Below are 16,301 nucleotides of genomic sequence, written 5' to 3'. Positions count from 1 at the left end.
AATCTTTAATCAGACTAAACACAGGGTTGCTGTGGATTAATTTCAAATAATCATGACTAAATATAATAAATTTTTAATCTCTATAATCAGATGGGTTAATTGTGCTAAAATTTTTAATCAGATTAATTATGATGATGGATTAATCCCCATGAATACATTCTAAAATTAAAATTAACATTAGCATATTGCACACACAAATAACATCCATCCATCCATTATCTATACACCACTTAATCCTCAGTAGGGCCGTGGGGGGCTGGAGTCTATCATAGTTCACTCAGGGTGAAGACAGGAGACACCCTGGACTGGCCTAGCTTAGCTAGACTGTATTCCCGTTATAAGGGATATACGGGAATATGGTCTAGCCCTCCTCCACTGACACATTTTGACAGGTTTTCAAGCTCCGAGCAGATCAGACCGAACCAATCAGAGCACCAGAGGCGGGAGTTAACGATGCGTCATCTTCAGGGCCGAGTTGGCGACCGCAACAGAGCGAGGTTTCTCTCGTGCGCTTTTCTCTGTTTTGCACGGGCCGAATTTGTCCTTAAAACCTCAACAACAAGCAGCTCTTAAAGCTTTTCTTTTTAACAAGGATGTATTTTTAATTCCGGCAGGCTGTACGATAGAATGCGTAATGCTGCCCTCCACTGTTGAAAAGGAGAGCTTAGATTTTCCTCAGGACCCCTGTACGGCGAAGGAAGCTGTTAAAACTACAAAACATCATGGCGGAAAGGCAATTGTTAGGTCGCTTAGTGATTGCGTCACACAAGCTGTGATCGGTAGTCCCGCCTCTGGGCTAGATTTGGTTCAATGGAGCAGTTCCAGACTGACTTTATGTGTATTTGTAATACACAATATAAAGGCTGTCTGGTCTCCAGGCAAACCCTGGACAGGTCGTCAGTCTATCACAGGACTATATATACAGACAAACAATCACACTCGTATTCTCACCTACGGACAATTTAGAATCACCAGTTACCCTCAGTATGTTTTTGGACAGTGGGAGGAAGCCGGAGTGTCCAGAAAAAAACCCATGCATGCACAGGGAAAACATGCAAACTCCATGCAGAAATATCCTGGGATACAAACCAGGGATCTTCTAGCTGCAAGCAGAAAGTGATAACCACCAAGCCATTATGAAGCCCCACTTATAAATAGCAGGATAACTGAAAAGGCAGATGGAATTTTTTTGTTTTTTGTTAATAACGATATTTTCAATGAAGACAACCTTGATGTTTAGCATGTGGACCATCTCGGCTTAGCATGTCAGGAGGCTAGCACTTACTTAAAGAGCCTTAAATACATTCCAAAATTAGAGATCAAAATTAGAGAACAACCTGCAATTTCCTAAACGTCAAGGCCACTGTGTAGTCATATTTGAAAATATCCAAACAGGAGTTAAAGACCAATATTTGAAGAATGTTTCATGAGTTACATATATTCTGAAGCACAAAAACTTAAATGAGATATGAAAAAAGAAAACTGATCAAAATTAGAGAACACTTTCAGATACCTCCAAGTTTTTGGTGTTAATCTGGCAGCCGGTGCTAATTTCCATAATTATTTGACAAACCCTATTTTACTGGCAGCTTAACTTTCCACTGACTCTGCAAGATGGTGAGCTGTTCTAAAGTGACTGAAACCCTTTGGCAGCAGGTTGTCCAGATGAGGGCCAAAGGGATGACCCTATCAGGCATAGCAAGAGAAGTTCGTCGTTCCAAATCTGTGATTTCTAGAATATTGGATTTTTACAACGTAACAAACTCAGTCAAGTCCCCCAAGAAGGCTGGTCATCCACAAAAGACAAATGCAGAGAGGATGGGATAATGTAGAGAATCTCAGTGGGCAACTGGTTCCCAGCTGCTAGATGCGTCGGCGTTGTGCTACCTTGCGTCGGCGTTGTGCTACCTTGCTTAAGGCTTGTACAGAATCTCTCCTAAAATTGATATTTTTGACTAATTCTAAGCTCTATTTTTCAAGAATTTAGCTTTCGGACGTCCTGACTAGGGATGGGAATTTCGACTAATTTCCGAACCGACTAGTCGCTAATTTTATTGGCGACTAGTTGGTTCGGAAAACTTACAATTTAACCCTTTAAGCGCCAAAGTTGCAATATTGTGACAAGCAACATTGCTGAACATAACAAGCCATAGCTTCAAATATACTGCCTCGTGTGCCTCATGTACTGTACACCAGGAGATGGCAGACATCTGGAACTTCAATCTGAGCATCAGTTGTGGGCGTGTTTTCATTCAAAGTTTTGGAGTTTACAGAGTTTGAAATTTACAGTTTGAAAACCGAGGAGACGAGACTCGCCGTCGCAGCGTATCAGAGCGCAAGATGGCACATTTTAGAGTGAGAAAACTCACCGTACCGAGAGGTCTGCTCAACGCTGACAAAGTACTTTGTCAAGTAATGGCTTACTCAGATTCTGAAGAGGAATATTCACCCTCTGATAAAGATGTTCAGTTGTCCACTGAGACAGAAAGTGCCGCTGCGTCTGTGCGTAACGGCAGCGGGTAGGTGCGGCATGACAGTCCACGAGCAGCACATACTGGACCCGATGCTTTGCTTCGGGGTGGCAGGAAGGGACGTGGTGGGTGTAGCTGGAGTGGTCAAAACACTGCTAATGATGAGGGGGATAGCGGGGGTTGAAAAAAGAGACAAGCATATGCTACTGGCAGGATCAACCAGGTAGCCCAGACGGGACGAGAGTCATTCCATGTCAATTCAACAAATGCTTGTTGCACCACTTTCTCAGATCCTCCCAAAATTTTTTTTGGGCTTTATTTGGGTAATTTTATGAACAAATGCAAAGTATTATGGTTATAAACATACAGTATAAGCAGTAATGATCTAATCTAATACCCATAGTCAGTCCAAACTTAATCCTCGCCTATGATTTTAGGGTTTTAAACTACTAAAAAAAGCAATTTATACTCCTTTTACATGGTCAGAATTTTTTCCCCTTCCAAAACTTTTACCCTTCTGGTGAGAAAAGTATAGAAATGAATGAAAATAAAAAAATACTGGACTGTGGAATTTCCCAAAATATCCTTATTATTTCATGGGCGACTTTATTTTGGGTTTTTCATGCCTCTATTTTAGGACTTATTCTTGTGAAAAGACATTGAAAGAATGAATTTTCTTCTTTACTAATGAAAGTTGCATAAGGTAAAAGTTTTAAAACATTAAAATAAAGCTTATTTATTGATTTATAGGCTGTTGAACTCAGGTGTAGACCCAAAATAGCCTAACTTTAGGCATTAAAAAGTGCATGTGGGATACATGGTACGCGGTTCAAATTTTTTTTGGAGGAACTAGTATGTGTGAAGTATGTGTGAACTTACTTTCATATTTGTTTCTTGTGCCAAAGATGAGCAACTGCTGAATCAATTTACTATACATTTTGATCCTCGTTTTTGTTTTTAGGAACCATTTACATGACCAACTAAAGATGAAAGATGAATCTGAAGCATCAGCATCGTAGTATAAGTTACAAAGGGCATATCTGAAGTTAATTATTATATAGACATTGTTTTTTCTTTCATACAGTAACTGAATAAGAAGAAATGGCATCACTCCCAGACTGCATTCTCAGGACAGCCTCGGTATCGTATTTGACTTATCAGCTGAATTTGAAGATTTGCAAGTGAAATTCATGCACCCAAAAGGTCCCAGCAAGAAGTTCACATGGCCTAGAAAGGATGACGTAGTGTGGGTGCCTACAGCCCACATCCTCTGTCCAATCACTGCTCCTTCAACACGCCGTGGTGGACAGTACCACATATCTGGTGCAGATGATGGCCTGATTTCAGAGAAATTCAAGCAGTTCAAAGGACAGAAATAGTGGTGTGATAAGTTGGGGACAAATTACATGTTTTACATGGGACCTAAGGCAATATAACTCATTTTAACTGCAATATATTAGTTAGAATTCCTAAAAAAACGCCTATAAAACATAGTGCATTTCTTGGTTAAATTGGCCATGAAGGATTCAAGAAACAATGTTGATACTTCAGATATCAATTATTCGGATGTTTATTGTTATACAGACAAAGTTTCATGTTTCTACTCCATGTCCCACATTGGTTTCTGTGCCAATATATGTATGGTGTTTTTCAGTCTGTTTCATAAATAGGCATCGTTTTGAGGTCTAAGGAGACTAGCTAGCTCTTGGATATTTTTAGGTTAGAGAGAACTTTTAAGGTACTTTGAGATTTTTATAACATATGAACCTTGTTACTTATTAAAATTTGTGAAAAAAATGCCTAAATTCTTGAAAAATGCCATTTTCGCCAAATTTTTAAATTGCCCTGTACCACAGAGAAATGGGTATATTCATTCCAAATTTTTTTTTCCTGCTCTATTGTTAAGGTGTTTGAACCCTTCAGATCACTTGTAAGTCTATATCATCAGTCAGTTCCCAGTATTATCTTCCTAAATCAAGCCTTTCTACCTAACATATCAATTTCCGAGTGGAAAAATAGGGATTTAAATATTTTATAACTTAGCAAATAGCAATCATATGATGTTAAAACTTTGCAAGTAATCTATTCTTATGTTGGGATAGTTAAAAAAAAAGTTTGGAGATGATCAGAGGAGGTCATGCAACAAAATTTCCTCAGATTTGTTGAAATGAGATGGAATGACTCACGAGCGTGCGGCGCACGAACGAGCATAGAGCTGCATGGCGGCGCCCGGTCGGGGTCAAGGTGCATGATGCTTAATGCAGCGTTTAACTGACTAGTAAAATACTAAATGTTTAATAGATGAGTAAGCGGTTAAACGATTAAACAACTAGTCGCGCACATCCCTAGTCCTGACACTAAGTTTTTAAGTCTCCTGACCATGACAAGTGGAGTGTTGCTAACACACCGTTTTGTTTGTAGCACATTAACTAGCTAACTACCTTAGGTGTGACGTAATGGACAGTAGTTCACAGCAGAGTCTGTCACTGCAGCAGAGGAGATCTTCAGATCCATTTTTGTTTCTTGTTGTCTCACTGTAACAGACAGTCCAGGGACTGGATTTAATCCTATATCTCCTGATAGCGAATGAGAGATCAGTAATTCTGGTGTTTTTTGCCTCCACCACTGGCTAGCCGGCAGCCCGACCATCGGCTCCACCACCGGCTAGCCTGACAGCCCGACGACCGTCACCACCATTGGCCTGCCCGGCAGCATGACAAACGGCTCCACCACCGGTTAGCCCGGCAGTCCAACCATCGCCCCCACCATCGGCTAGCCCGGCAGCCTGGCGACCGGCACCACCACCGGCCAGCCCAGAAGCTCCACCACCGGCTAGCCCGGCAGCCCGACAGCCCGACAAACAGCTCCACCACCACCGGGTAGCCCGGCAGTACCACTTCCAGCCCGGTGCCCAGCCAACACAAACTATGCCTGCTTACGACTCTGCGGATAATACTTCGCTTCAAAAGGCAAATAAAAAGATCACTGTGTATAGAGAATGGATGGATGGATGGATGACCTTAAGGGGGACATACGATGGCTCTCCGACGAGCTACAGAAGAAAGACTCCCTGTTAGCTAGCTTCATGGAGGTAGCCGCGAAGCAGTCCAAACATATAGCCTCCTTTCATGCTTCAAGCCAGGCCACGGTTGTTTGGGACCCAGCCAGTTGTCCAAGACCTTCCTCTTGCTCATCCCCCAGCCATCAGCCGTCTTGGTCGGAGGTGGTGGTCCGCGGTCGCAATCGGCGCTCAGACGGGGCTGTCTCACCTCTGGGATTGAGCCTTTCCAACTACTATGCGCCTCTGTCTGGTGACGATCCAGTCCACCCAGCTGACCCTCCGGTCCACCAGGCTGACGCTCCGGTCCACCAGCCTGACGCTCCGGTTCACCCGGCTGACCCTTCAGTTCACCAGGCCAACCCTCCGGTCCACCAGGCTGACGCTCTGGTTCACCAGGCTAACGCTCCGGCTCACCAGGCCGTCCCTCCGGTCCACCCAGCTGACCCTCCGGCTCGTCAGGCTGTCTCTCCTGTCCATCGGGCTGATACACCTGCCGCTGTGGCTCTGGCTGCTCCTCAACTGTGTCTCCATCTGCCAACGGCAGCGGCGGGTATTTCATCAGCGATGGACAATAGCGTGAGGGTGGCTTCACACTACACCGGGAAGGTAAGGCCCTCTTCTCGTCCGAACGCCTTTTCTCGCCGTAGACTTCTGAGGGAGGCCGTGATGAGACGCTTGGGAAACCTTCCATGCTCCTCTCCCATCTCAAACACAGTCCCACCACAACAACAGCTCGACCGGCCTTCTCCTGATCCACAACCACCGCCTCCTCGTCCCCTCTTTTCTCCGACAACATTACTAGTTGGAGGCTCCATCACCCGACATATCCGTTTCTTCAATGCTGTCACACACTGCTTTCCTGGAGCCACGGTCCCGGTCATCCTGGGTAGACCCCCTGGGCTACTCCACTCACTTCCACCTTCCATCTACCGAGTGATAGTTCATGTGGGTTCTAATGACACAGATCGTCAGCAGTCTGAGCTGACTAAGAAAGATTTTAAGGAGCTTTTAAACTTCTTAAGGAACTGCGTTAAGTCTGTTTTTATCTCTGGCCCCATTCCCACATTAGGTCGCGGTTCTGGTTGTTTCTCCCGAATCCTTAGTCTCAACACCTGGTTAATGTCCATGTAGGCGACATCCAGATTCAAGAGGCCCAAACATTCCACAGGAACATCATCTCACAGAAAAAACAAAACTCTCTCCTCTCAGAAAGCTTAAACAAACAGACTAAGAGCCCAAAGTGGATTTTTATGGCTTCAGAGACATCTGCACCTTCCACCAAAAGCCTCGTAAAATTCATTTATGGGGACCTGTGACCTGGCCAGAAAGCCCCTTTTGCAGACTCTCACATGTATTGTTGTATTTGTATGTTTTCCTGTATTCCTACCTTCACAGAAGACACTGAGACCCCTTGCAGGGAACTGAAGGGGGCACAAACATTTCACACCTTCCTAAATTTGCATTTAAAGGACTGTTTCTTCCCTTTTGGTTCCTATCCTTTGATTAACTGAACTCATCTTCACAGACGCCATGCAGTCTCCCTCCCTCTCGATCAGATACCGAGAGTCATAAATACCTAATGACCCCCGAGAGGGCTGCAGAAAGACGCTCAGTCTGTTTGCTGCTCACAAGGACTCTCTTCCTAAAAATCATGTTTCTGAAATGTATCTTGTGATTTTGAAGTTATCAAAGTTGAAGTAATAATTTGTTATACATGTTGGTCCAACTCTGACGTCTCTAGCATATTCCTGTCCTAAGATATTAATTCTGAAAGTTTATTGTCTTCCTGACCCATTTCTTCCACAGCTCAACATTGCCCCCTATTGACGTCGGAATGCCATGACATTATCAAGGAATTCACTGAAATGAATCATAAAATTGTATTTTATACAGGTCGAAAAGAGTTGGAAATTGTTTATTTACCACCTTATGTACACCATGTTGTCATATGTACACTGTGACCCACATAATCACTAGACAGAGTACACAAACCTATAATTAAACAAATAACTCACATATTTTTGGTAGCTAGCATGTTTTATTGTGTTATACACTTTGATTGTGTTAAAAGTAGTTTCCTGGATTATGACAGAGTAAACAGATCGCTTTTTGCGCGTTTTAATATTTTAAATTCCCTATCTGATCAGCTCTCATCTCCTATCCGGAGCCCACAGGGAGGAGGGTCCCCAGGGTCTCAAACTCGCGCTTAAACTTCTAGTTCTCCGCCTCCTTTAGCCAAAAACTATAAGAAGCTTCATGCTTCTTTGTTCTCTCTCTTACGACTCTTACGCTCTTACCTCTTTTAACTTGCTACAAGAACTACGTTAAGCGAACCTTCCCTTTTTTCTTTAGGCGCGCCCTTCTTTTTCCTCCCCTCCAAACTTTACACATCACGGTTACAGAGGCTGGCCCTCTGTTAACCACAACTTCTTATTCAATTTTTCTTTTTGTTCAGAATAGATATTTTTGCTCATCTCCAACAACCAGATCTACAATTTTATTTTATATGCGATTTATTTTTGATAAGAACCAATTCGATTTTGTTCCGTCGTTTTTATCCTTCCTGCTGAAGAGTTCCAGTCTGTGCGGTCCTCAGCTACACTGACCGGCAGAAAAAGAACGCGAACCTTCAGCCTTCAAGATAATATTTTTGACAAAGCCAACCCAGAAGAACGCAGGCTGTTCCAGCCCTCGCCACCGTCATCTGAGCACCAGACGAACCGGGTCAAGCCCGACCCTTGGACACTCGAAGTTTGAAGCAGGCAGGACGAAGAAGCGTTGCCATAGCAGCCAAACAGCGCAGCGGCCGGTCCTCCTCTCGGGACCAACTAGATCCGTGCCACAGCAACCACGTCCCAGCCTCTGAGCTTTGAGCGATCCCTCTTCTCCAACGAAAAGTAAGACCAGCTGACGTGTGATCTAAGCTAATGGTTGATGTCAAAAATAATAGCTTGATTCAATATTAATCACTCCGTTTAATCACTTACCCGTCGTTCATATTCCAAATTATTAAACTCCTCGATATTTCTTCCGCGGTCTGATTACTCAGTGCCATAATCTCAGATTAGAAATGCAAATATAAATCACCTACACTCACACACACACACACACACACACACACACACACACACACACACACACACAACATTTATTCATTCCATATTTTTCACTGTATTAATCCCTGTGTTTATCATTATATTGGTTAATAAATATCTTTCATTTAGACCAAAATTACAGTCTCTTTTGCATTTATATGTGTTGACTGGGGTCAATGTTTTTCGAGGATTCTCGACATTCAGATATTAGACTCACTAACTAATCAAAATTTTCAATCAATTAATAATATTTTTATTAAGGTTAATTAATAATTTCCTGGCAGATTAAACGCCAGGTGGTGCCCCGATTAATAAACTACAATCAACGAGTGCATACTTATTAAATTAACGTTTAATAAGGCAACATCGCTACATTCGCATGTAGAGCACATAGTGTGGAATACATTGACAATTTTAATCTGTTCTGGAACCGCCAGTCTCTCTTCAAAACAGATGGCATTCACCCAAACTTTCTGGGCTCACGAATGCTAACCGCTAACATTCAACACGCCGTTCAATCATCTCCAGGTGACTGACTGTTTACACACCGCACTCCCTCCTCTGAGCTTCCATCTCCAGATCCATCTCAGGCCACTGTTGACAGCACTAGCTCCCCCTGCTGGCCTCCTTTGGCACCTCCATCACCCTCCCATCTTGCTATTCAGCCTGTTATCACAGATAGGTCCTCTCATCTCTATGCTACACATTACATCCCTGTCATCATCCGCAGAGAGTGGACCCCACACAACAAATCTTGCAATCTTGAGTCGCTCAGTCAGCTGATGCTGCTCCGCAGAACACTGAGGAGGCGGGGCAGGGGAGGTGGAGTTATCCCGGACAACCTCCTTCGTCCAGACGTTACATCTCAGCTAGCTGATAATGTGGAAAAAGTCCGAATGGCTCTTCTTAACGCCCGATCACTGTCAAATAAAACTTTCATCCTCCATGACTTTCTTGACACCCATAAACTGGATGTGATGTTCTTGACAGAGACGTGGTTGCGTGAAGGTGAAGTGACACCCCTGCTGGAACTCTGTCCCCATGAATGTGGGTTCTTCAGCTCTTCCAGGGAGGAGAGGAGGAGGGGTGGCCTCCGTTTTTAAGGACCATTTCAAGTGTAAACACACTTTGAACTTTCGTACTTTATCAAGCTTTGAATTGCAGCTTATTACCATAAACAGACCCTCTGTTGTTTTAATTGCTGTGATTTATCATCCACCCAAGTATCACGAGAATTTTATCTCTGAATTTGCAGACTTTTTAACATCTTTCGGTCTACAGTATGACAGGATTTTAATTGTTGGTGATTTTAATATTCACATTTGTTGTGATGACAAGCCATTGGTCAAGGACTTTTTAAACATTACTGAGTATTTTAATCTGACACAATTTGTGTCTGGTCCAACACATCAGTGTGGACACATTCTGGATCTGGTGCTTGGTTTTGGACTGTCCGTTTCAGTGAATGAAACCTGTGTGTTGCCAGTTTTAGATCATCCTCTGATTTTATTTGATGTTGGAATTCCCAGTTTATCTGTTTTGGGTACAGAGACAAAAACAACAAGGCCATCTTGATACATCAGCCCCAGTGCCTTACAGGATCTTAACCCTTTAGATGCCAGAGTTTTTTCAATAAAATATTTGTCACCAGGCGGCGGACATATGGATTACATAACTTTATTGAGGTTTATTGATCAAGATGGCTTTTCTTGGCTCAGAATTTGTCAGATCCCTGTCTCCACGATACCCAACAGGCTTATCAAAATGTCTGATCCACTTCTGAAACTCTTCCTCATCTGTCAAGCAAACCCAGCCATCATCATCGTCATTTACGACGGGGCCGTGAACGCCACTGCAGCCTCCACCGTTAATATCAGTGCATTTTCTCCCGTGTCTGCTGCTATTTCCGCGTATCTTTTTCACCCCCGCGATCCCCCTCATCATTAGCATCTTTCTGACCACCCCTGCTACACCCACCACATCCCCTCCTGCCACCCCGGACCCAGTGAAGCAAAGCATCGGCTCCAGTATGTGCTGCTTGTGGACTGTCATGGCGCACCGACCCGCTGCCGTTACGCACAGACACAGCGGCACTTTCTGTCTCACTGGACGACTGAACATCTTCATCAGAGGGTGAATATTCCTCTTCAGAATCTGAGTAAGCCATTATTTGACAAAGTACTTTGTCAGCGTTGAGCAGACCTCTCTGTATGGTGAGTTTTCTTGCTCTAAAATGCGCCGTCTTGCACTCTGTTATGCTCCGACGACGAGTCTCGTCTCCTTGGTTTTCAAACTCGACAAACTCCTAAACTTTGAATGAAAACGCACCCACAAACGATGCAGGGGTCTGTACTAGGACCCCTGTTGTTTTCCCTTTATCTGACACTTTTGGGTCAAATTTTGAGCTCCTTTGGGATTTATTTTCATTGCTATGCAGATGACCTACAACTATACATGCCCTTGGTCCCTCAAAGTGTTTTTGACACTGATAAACTCCAGGCCTGTCTCTCAGCTGTGAGGAGCTGGCTATCAACGAATTTCCTGTTCCTGAATTCTGCCAAGACTGAAATGATGGTGATTGGACCTGAAAGTGTTAATCCTCTGCTTGATGACTTTACTCTGTCTTTGGATGACTGTGCTATTCATTGTAAAGACACAGTTAAGAATCTTGGTGTACTCTTTGATAAAACCCTCTCATTTAAATTCAATATTAAAGAGGTGACCAGATTGGCCTTTTTCCACCTAAGAAATATCTCTAAAATCAGACCAAGTCTGTCATTTCAGGATGCTGAGGTCCTAATTCATGCCTTTGTTTCCTCACGGTTGGACTATTGCAATGTCCTTTTAGCAGGCCTGCCAGTGAAGAGCCTTCATGGTCTGCAGATGGTTCAGAACCCAGCAGCTCGCATACTGACCAGAACAAGTAAATACGAGCATATTACTCCACTGCTGGTCTCTCTGCATTGGCTACCAGTTCATGTTAGAGCAGACTTTAAGGTGCTGCTGCTAACCTATAAAATTGTTAATGGAATTGCCCCGTCTTATTTATCCAGCCTGATGAATCTGTGTGTCCCCGCTCGGGCTCTCCGTTCTCAGAGGACTGGACTTCTGAATATCCCGAAGGTCTGTACAAAGATGGTGGGGAAAGGGCTTTTTCTTTCCGGGCACCTACATTGTGGAACAGTCTGCCTGCTGAAATCAGGCAGGCATCGTCCATTAATGTATTTAAAACTAAGCAGAAGACCCACTTGTTTTCTCTTACATATGAATCCTAAATTGTTTGTTTTACTGATGTCTTTTTTATTGTTCTGTTTTTATTGTTTTTATTTTTATCTGTTTTTATTTCTGTGTACAGCACTTTGACGGAAAGCGCTTTATAAATAAAGTTATTATTATTATTAGCTGCAGCTGGAATTGCTCGCCAGTTCAGTGCTGATAAGGGTAAGGATCTGTCTCATCATACAGTGTCTTGATGTTTAGAAGCTTGTGGACTGAAAGTCCACTCTTCAGTGACCAAACCTCTCATTAACAGAAAGAATCAAAAGGCTGGATTAACCTTTGCATGTTGTGTGAACAGAGGAGAACTGGTCCAAAGTTCACTTTAGTGATGAAAGCCAGTTTAATTCATTTGGATCCAATGGGAAACATTATGTTCGTCGTCAAACTGGAGAAAGACTGAACCCAAACTGTGTGGAAAAAAGTAAGTGAAAGGTGGAGGAAGAAATGTCATGATGTAGGGAATGTTTTCTGCAGCATTAGTTAGGCCTCTTGTACAGCTACATGGAAGAGTGAATGCAAACGTTTATCAGAGCCTTCTTTGAAAACATATGGTTCCTTCCCTGTGTTCATCACCCAATCAGACAGCAATTTTTATGTAGGACAGTGACCCCTGTCACACAGCAAAATGGGTAAACCAGTTCCTTGAAACTGAAAACATTGAAATAATGAAATCGCCAGCCCAAAGTCCTGATCTAAACCCTATATAGAACATCTGGAAAATCACTGGCGACAAAGTTATGGCCAAGAAATCAACTACAGTCACTGAACTGCGGAAGAGAATGGAAGAAGAGTGGACCAAAATCACAGCAGAGCTGTGTGAAAGACTAATGATGTCCTGTGGCCGCAAATGTGCTGAAGTCATTCAAAGCCATGGCCTGTACACTTCCTACTAATTGCTGACTGTTGTAACCTTCAAAAAATTTTGTAGTGATCTTTCTCCATGCTACAGTCATTGTTGTTCACTAATTTTGAATTCTCGTTCAACTGTTGAGCAATGAAGATTGCATTGTTTCTGCAAAAATCAAGTGTTCATAGATTGTTCTCTAATTTTGATCTCCAGTGTGTACCACATTTCATAGAAAAATATTCAATAGCTGGTAAGATGTTTCACATAAAACATCAAATGTCAACTTAATTTTGGCACTAGAGAGAAAAGTCAAGGGATCTCAGAAGTAGGAAGAATTATTGGCAATTCTACAATTTCAATTAGCAGAAATTTTTATCCAAAGCAACGTCCGTCTGAGAGTAGATGCAACACAAGCAAAGATCTAGTCAGGAGAAAACAACCCGGAGAAGTGCCCTAAAACAAGGTTGAGTGTGATATTAGGACCTTTGTTCCTACATCAGTGTGGGACGTAATTGGATTTTTTTTTCTTTTTCCAGTCTGTCAAGTGTAAAGGTGTTCAGTGAAGAGCTGAGTATTTAGTCTTTTCTTAAAGACTGAGAGGGATTCTGCCGATTGAACAGAGTTTGAAAACTAGTTCCACCACCAAGGAACCACAGAAAAGAAGAGTATAGCTATCGACCGGCACTGTTGTGGTTTATGAGGTGCCTTTCGATGGCGGAGTGTAGTGAGAGAATGTAGACCTGAATAAGGGAGTTCAGGTAGGAGAGAGCAACTTTTAGCAAAAGTAATAGTATGTAAAACTAAAACATTTTCCATCACCTATGCAAACTTCAACATCAATTTGAAAGCATTGTCTTTGTTATCTATGAATGTTTTGTCATCTGGTCTGTGTAAGCAACATTAAATCTCAAACACATCAGCCGATGAAATGAAAAAATTCAGTCTCATTTAAATGCATGCTTCAGCCTCACCTTTTGTTGACCAATTTTTTGTCTGTCCAAGTCCACATCTCTCACTGGTTCTGCTTCTGGTTCTGGTTCTGAAGATGCTGGTAATCCCTCCCCCACCCTGTCCAGCTTGCCATCTGTGTGGACCTGAGAGGAGGAGGAGGAAGCAGCAGAGGAGGGAGAGATAGAGGGAGTAGAGGAAGAGTAAGCACCACGAGGGCGTGCGGGGGAGAAAGAAGTGGCAGATGGAGGAGGAGCCGCGTGGTCGCCATGGAGATGCAGCGTCTCCTGCCGAAGCATCTCATTCTCTGAGGCAAGTTCCTGACGCTCCCGCCGAACACTGGTTAGCTCCTTGGTGAGTGTGTCCAGCCGCTGCCTCAGCTGACGGACCTCATCACGAGCACGGTTACGCTCAGCACGGACCTGTGTAACAAACAATATTGACTGATACATAATAACTTATCAGCCATAAGCCCAGTGAAGATGAAAATGTTGAAGTCTTGAAATTAGAGTTCCATGTTTAAAAAAAAGACCCAATAAAAGATTTTTTCAATAGGTTTACAAGTGTGTAGTCCAGTGAACTAAATAAAATCCTTTAAAACATCAGTATAAACCCTGCTACTGCAAGATGTATTAAGAAATGTGTGCACATTTTGTTGACCTTTTGAGAAAGAAAAATTGAATCAGATCTTGCAGCAGTATTATACTAATTCTCTGCTTTCCAGCCTGTTTTCCCTCCTGAATTCAGTGAACAGCTGCCCACCTTGCTCCACTTCTCTCTCCAGTTGGCTGTGCAGTCTGACCACCACCTCATCGTCTTCTCCATCTGAGTCGCCCTGGCTCGAGCCTCCTCCAGCTCTCTGAGCCTCAGTTCCTCTCTGCTCTCCCAATCAGCTCCAGCTCCCTCGCTCATGGCCCCCAGAGAGCACAAACCGAGGCTCCCCAGCCCAGGCGACAGCAGCAGCGGGGGGCTGGAGCTAGGTGTTTCTCCGGTGGGGCTGGGGGTGTGGGTGAGGCTGTCTGGGGAGCGTATCCCCCTATCAGATCCCAGACCCAGGCTGCATAGGAGGCCACCTCCAGCTGACTTGCTGCCTTCGGACAGGTGGGGGCTGGGAGTGTGATTCATGATAAGAGACAACTGTGTTGACAAGGACAGAGAATGAAGGGGTGGAGGGTTGTGAGCAACTCAAGAGAGCATCGTCCTCTTCAGTCACTGATCAGCCTGGAGAAAGAAAGAAAGCAACAAGACAAAGTATTAAGGAAATAACACATGCTTGTGCATCTGCAATTGGCATGCATCTTGAAAATCAGCCCTGTCAGAGAAGAAAACTATTTAGGATTGATGGGGGGTAACTTTAAAACACAAAAACAAAGAAATTATTGTCAGGAAGGCTGGTACACAAGACTGTGACTGGATCTGCTACTAATGCATAATGGAAAGTAGCACTTTTTAAAACAAATACAACCCAAATGGTTATGAGAACACAAACAGAAACAGACAGGAATGAAATAATCTGAACATGAGGAACATTGGATTGATTTGACTTTGGACTCTCATTATTCAAGCCAACCATGCTCAAAAGAGAAGAAGATCTGATATCCTCTGAAAGCCTGAAAAATTTGGATTTGCACTCATCTCTGCCTCTGTCAGCAGCAGTTCACTTTCACCTCTAAGTCATGTTCTCACCATTCCCCAATCATTTTGAGTGCTTTGATTTGAGGCTAAATTTGTACATGACTTGCAAGAATCCTCTGTTTGGACACTACTGTCTATTCAGTCCACATGAAACTCTTTATTTCCATAAGCATGCAAAGTGCCAGTCTGAAAGAAGCTCAGATTAATGACTGAGAAGATACCGGTGGTAAAGCAATGACTCTCCTGTTTCTCCCTCAATGCATATATGCCTGAAATGCATTTCATTAATTTTGCATCTTGTTATTCATTTAATTTGTGCTTTGTTCTCTCTCTCCCCGTAGTTCTCTGCAGGTATCTCTGCCTCCACTTACCTGCTTAGTGTTTCTGTTTGTTGTTTGTCACATCTTTACTCTGCATGGAGTTTGCATGTTGTAACTGTGCATATGTGGGTTTTCTCCGGGTACTCCGGCTTCCTCCCACAGTCCAAAAACACGCTGAGGTTAACTGAATGTGACTGTGATTGTTTGTCTTTATGTGTAGCCCTGTGATAGACTGGTGACCTGTCCAGGGTGTCTCTTGCCTTCAACCTAGTCAGTCGGGATAGACTCCAGCTCCCAGCTACCCCACTGAGGATTAAGTGGTGTATAGATAATGGATGGATGTCTTTTCTGTCAGGGATGTTAAGTGGAGACAGGTCCTGAACAAATAAAGAGTCAGTGACTACACTCAAGCCACAGAGAAAGGGCAATTATAGACAGGATGAAAAAAGAATCCGTACGAACTGCATGGCAGTTGAGAGATGCATTTCCACTTAAAATATGACCAATACAATAGCATACTAAACACAAGACAACAACAAAAAACAACAAATTATATTAGATGAGGGATATGCAGCATAACTACCGGCAAAAAATGTGACATGCAGTCACATACTGACTTTCTATTTGACTCAATAAATTATATTT

General features: G+C 43.2%; 1 protein-coding gene across 3 annotated transcripts in view; it reads right to left on the bottom strand.

Annotated features, from left to right (window-relative positions):
- Positions 1–16,301, bottom strand: part of ccdc102a (coiled-coil domain containing 102A) — a 138,029-nt gene that overhangs the window by 65,557 nt on the left and 56,171 nt on the right. For all 3 annotated transcript variants that reach the window (XM_051942097.1, XM_051942103.1, XM_051942111.1), the window contains exons 2-3: positions 14,464–14,922; positions 13,725–14,123 (exon numbers count right to left, since the gene is read on the bottom strand). In XM_051942097.1, the coding sequence (XP_051798057.1) occupies positions 13,725–14,123; positions 14,464–14,826 (762 nt within the window). In that variant the 5' untranslated portion in view covers positions 14,827–14,922. The remainder of the gene's footprint in view (positions 1–13,724; positions 14,124–14,463; positions 14,923–16,301) is intronic.

The sequence above is a fragment of the Acanthochromis polyacanthus genome, chromosome 2, assembly GCF_021347895.1.
Source record: "Acanthochromis polyacanthus isolate Apoly-LR-REF ecotype Palm Island chromosome 2, KAUST_Apoly_ChrSc, whole genome shotgun sequence".
NCBI classification, from domain to species: domain Eukaryota; kingdom Metazoa; phylum Chordata; class Actinopteri; family Pomacentridae; genus Acanthochromis; species Acanthochromis polyacanthus.
Note: the sequence above shows the minus strand (reverse complement) of the source record. Positions and strands in the feature narration are given on the sequence as shown.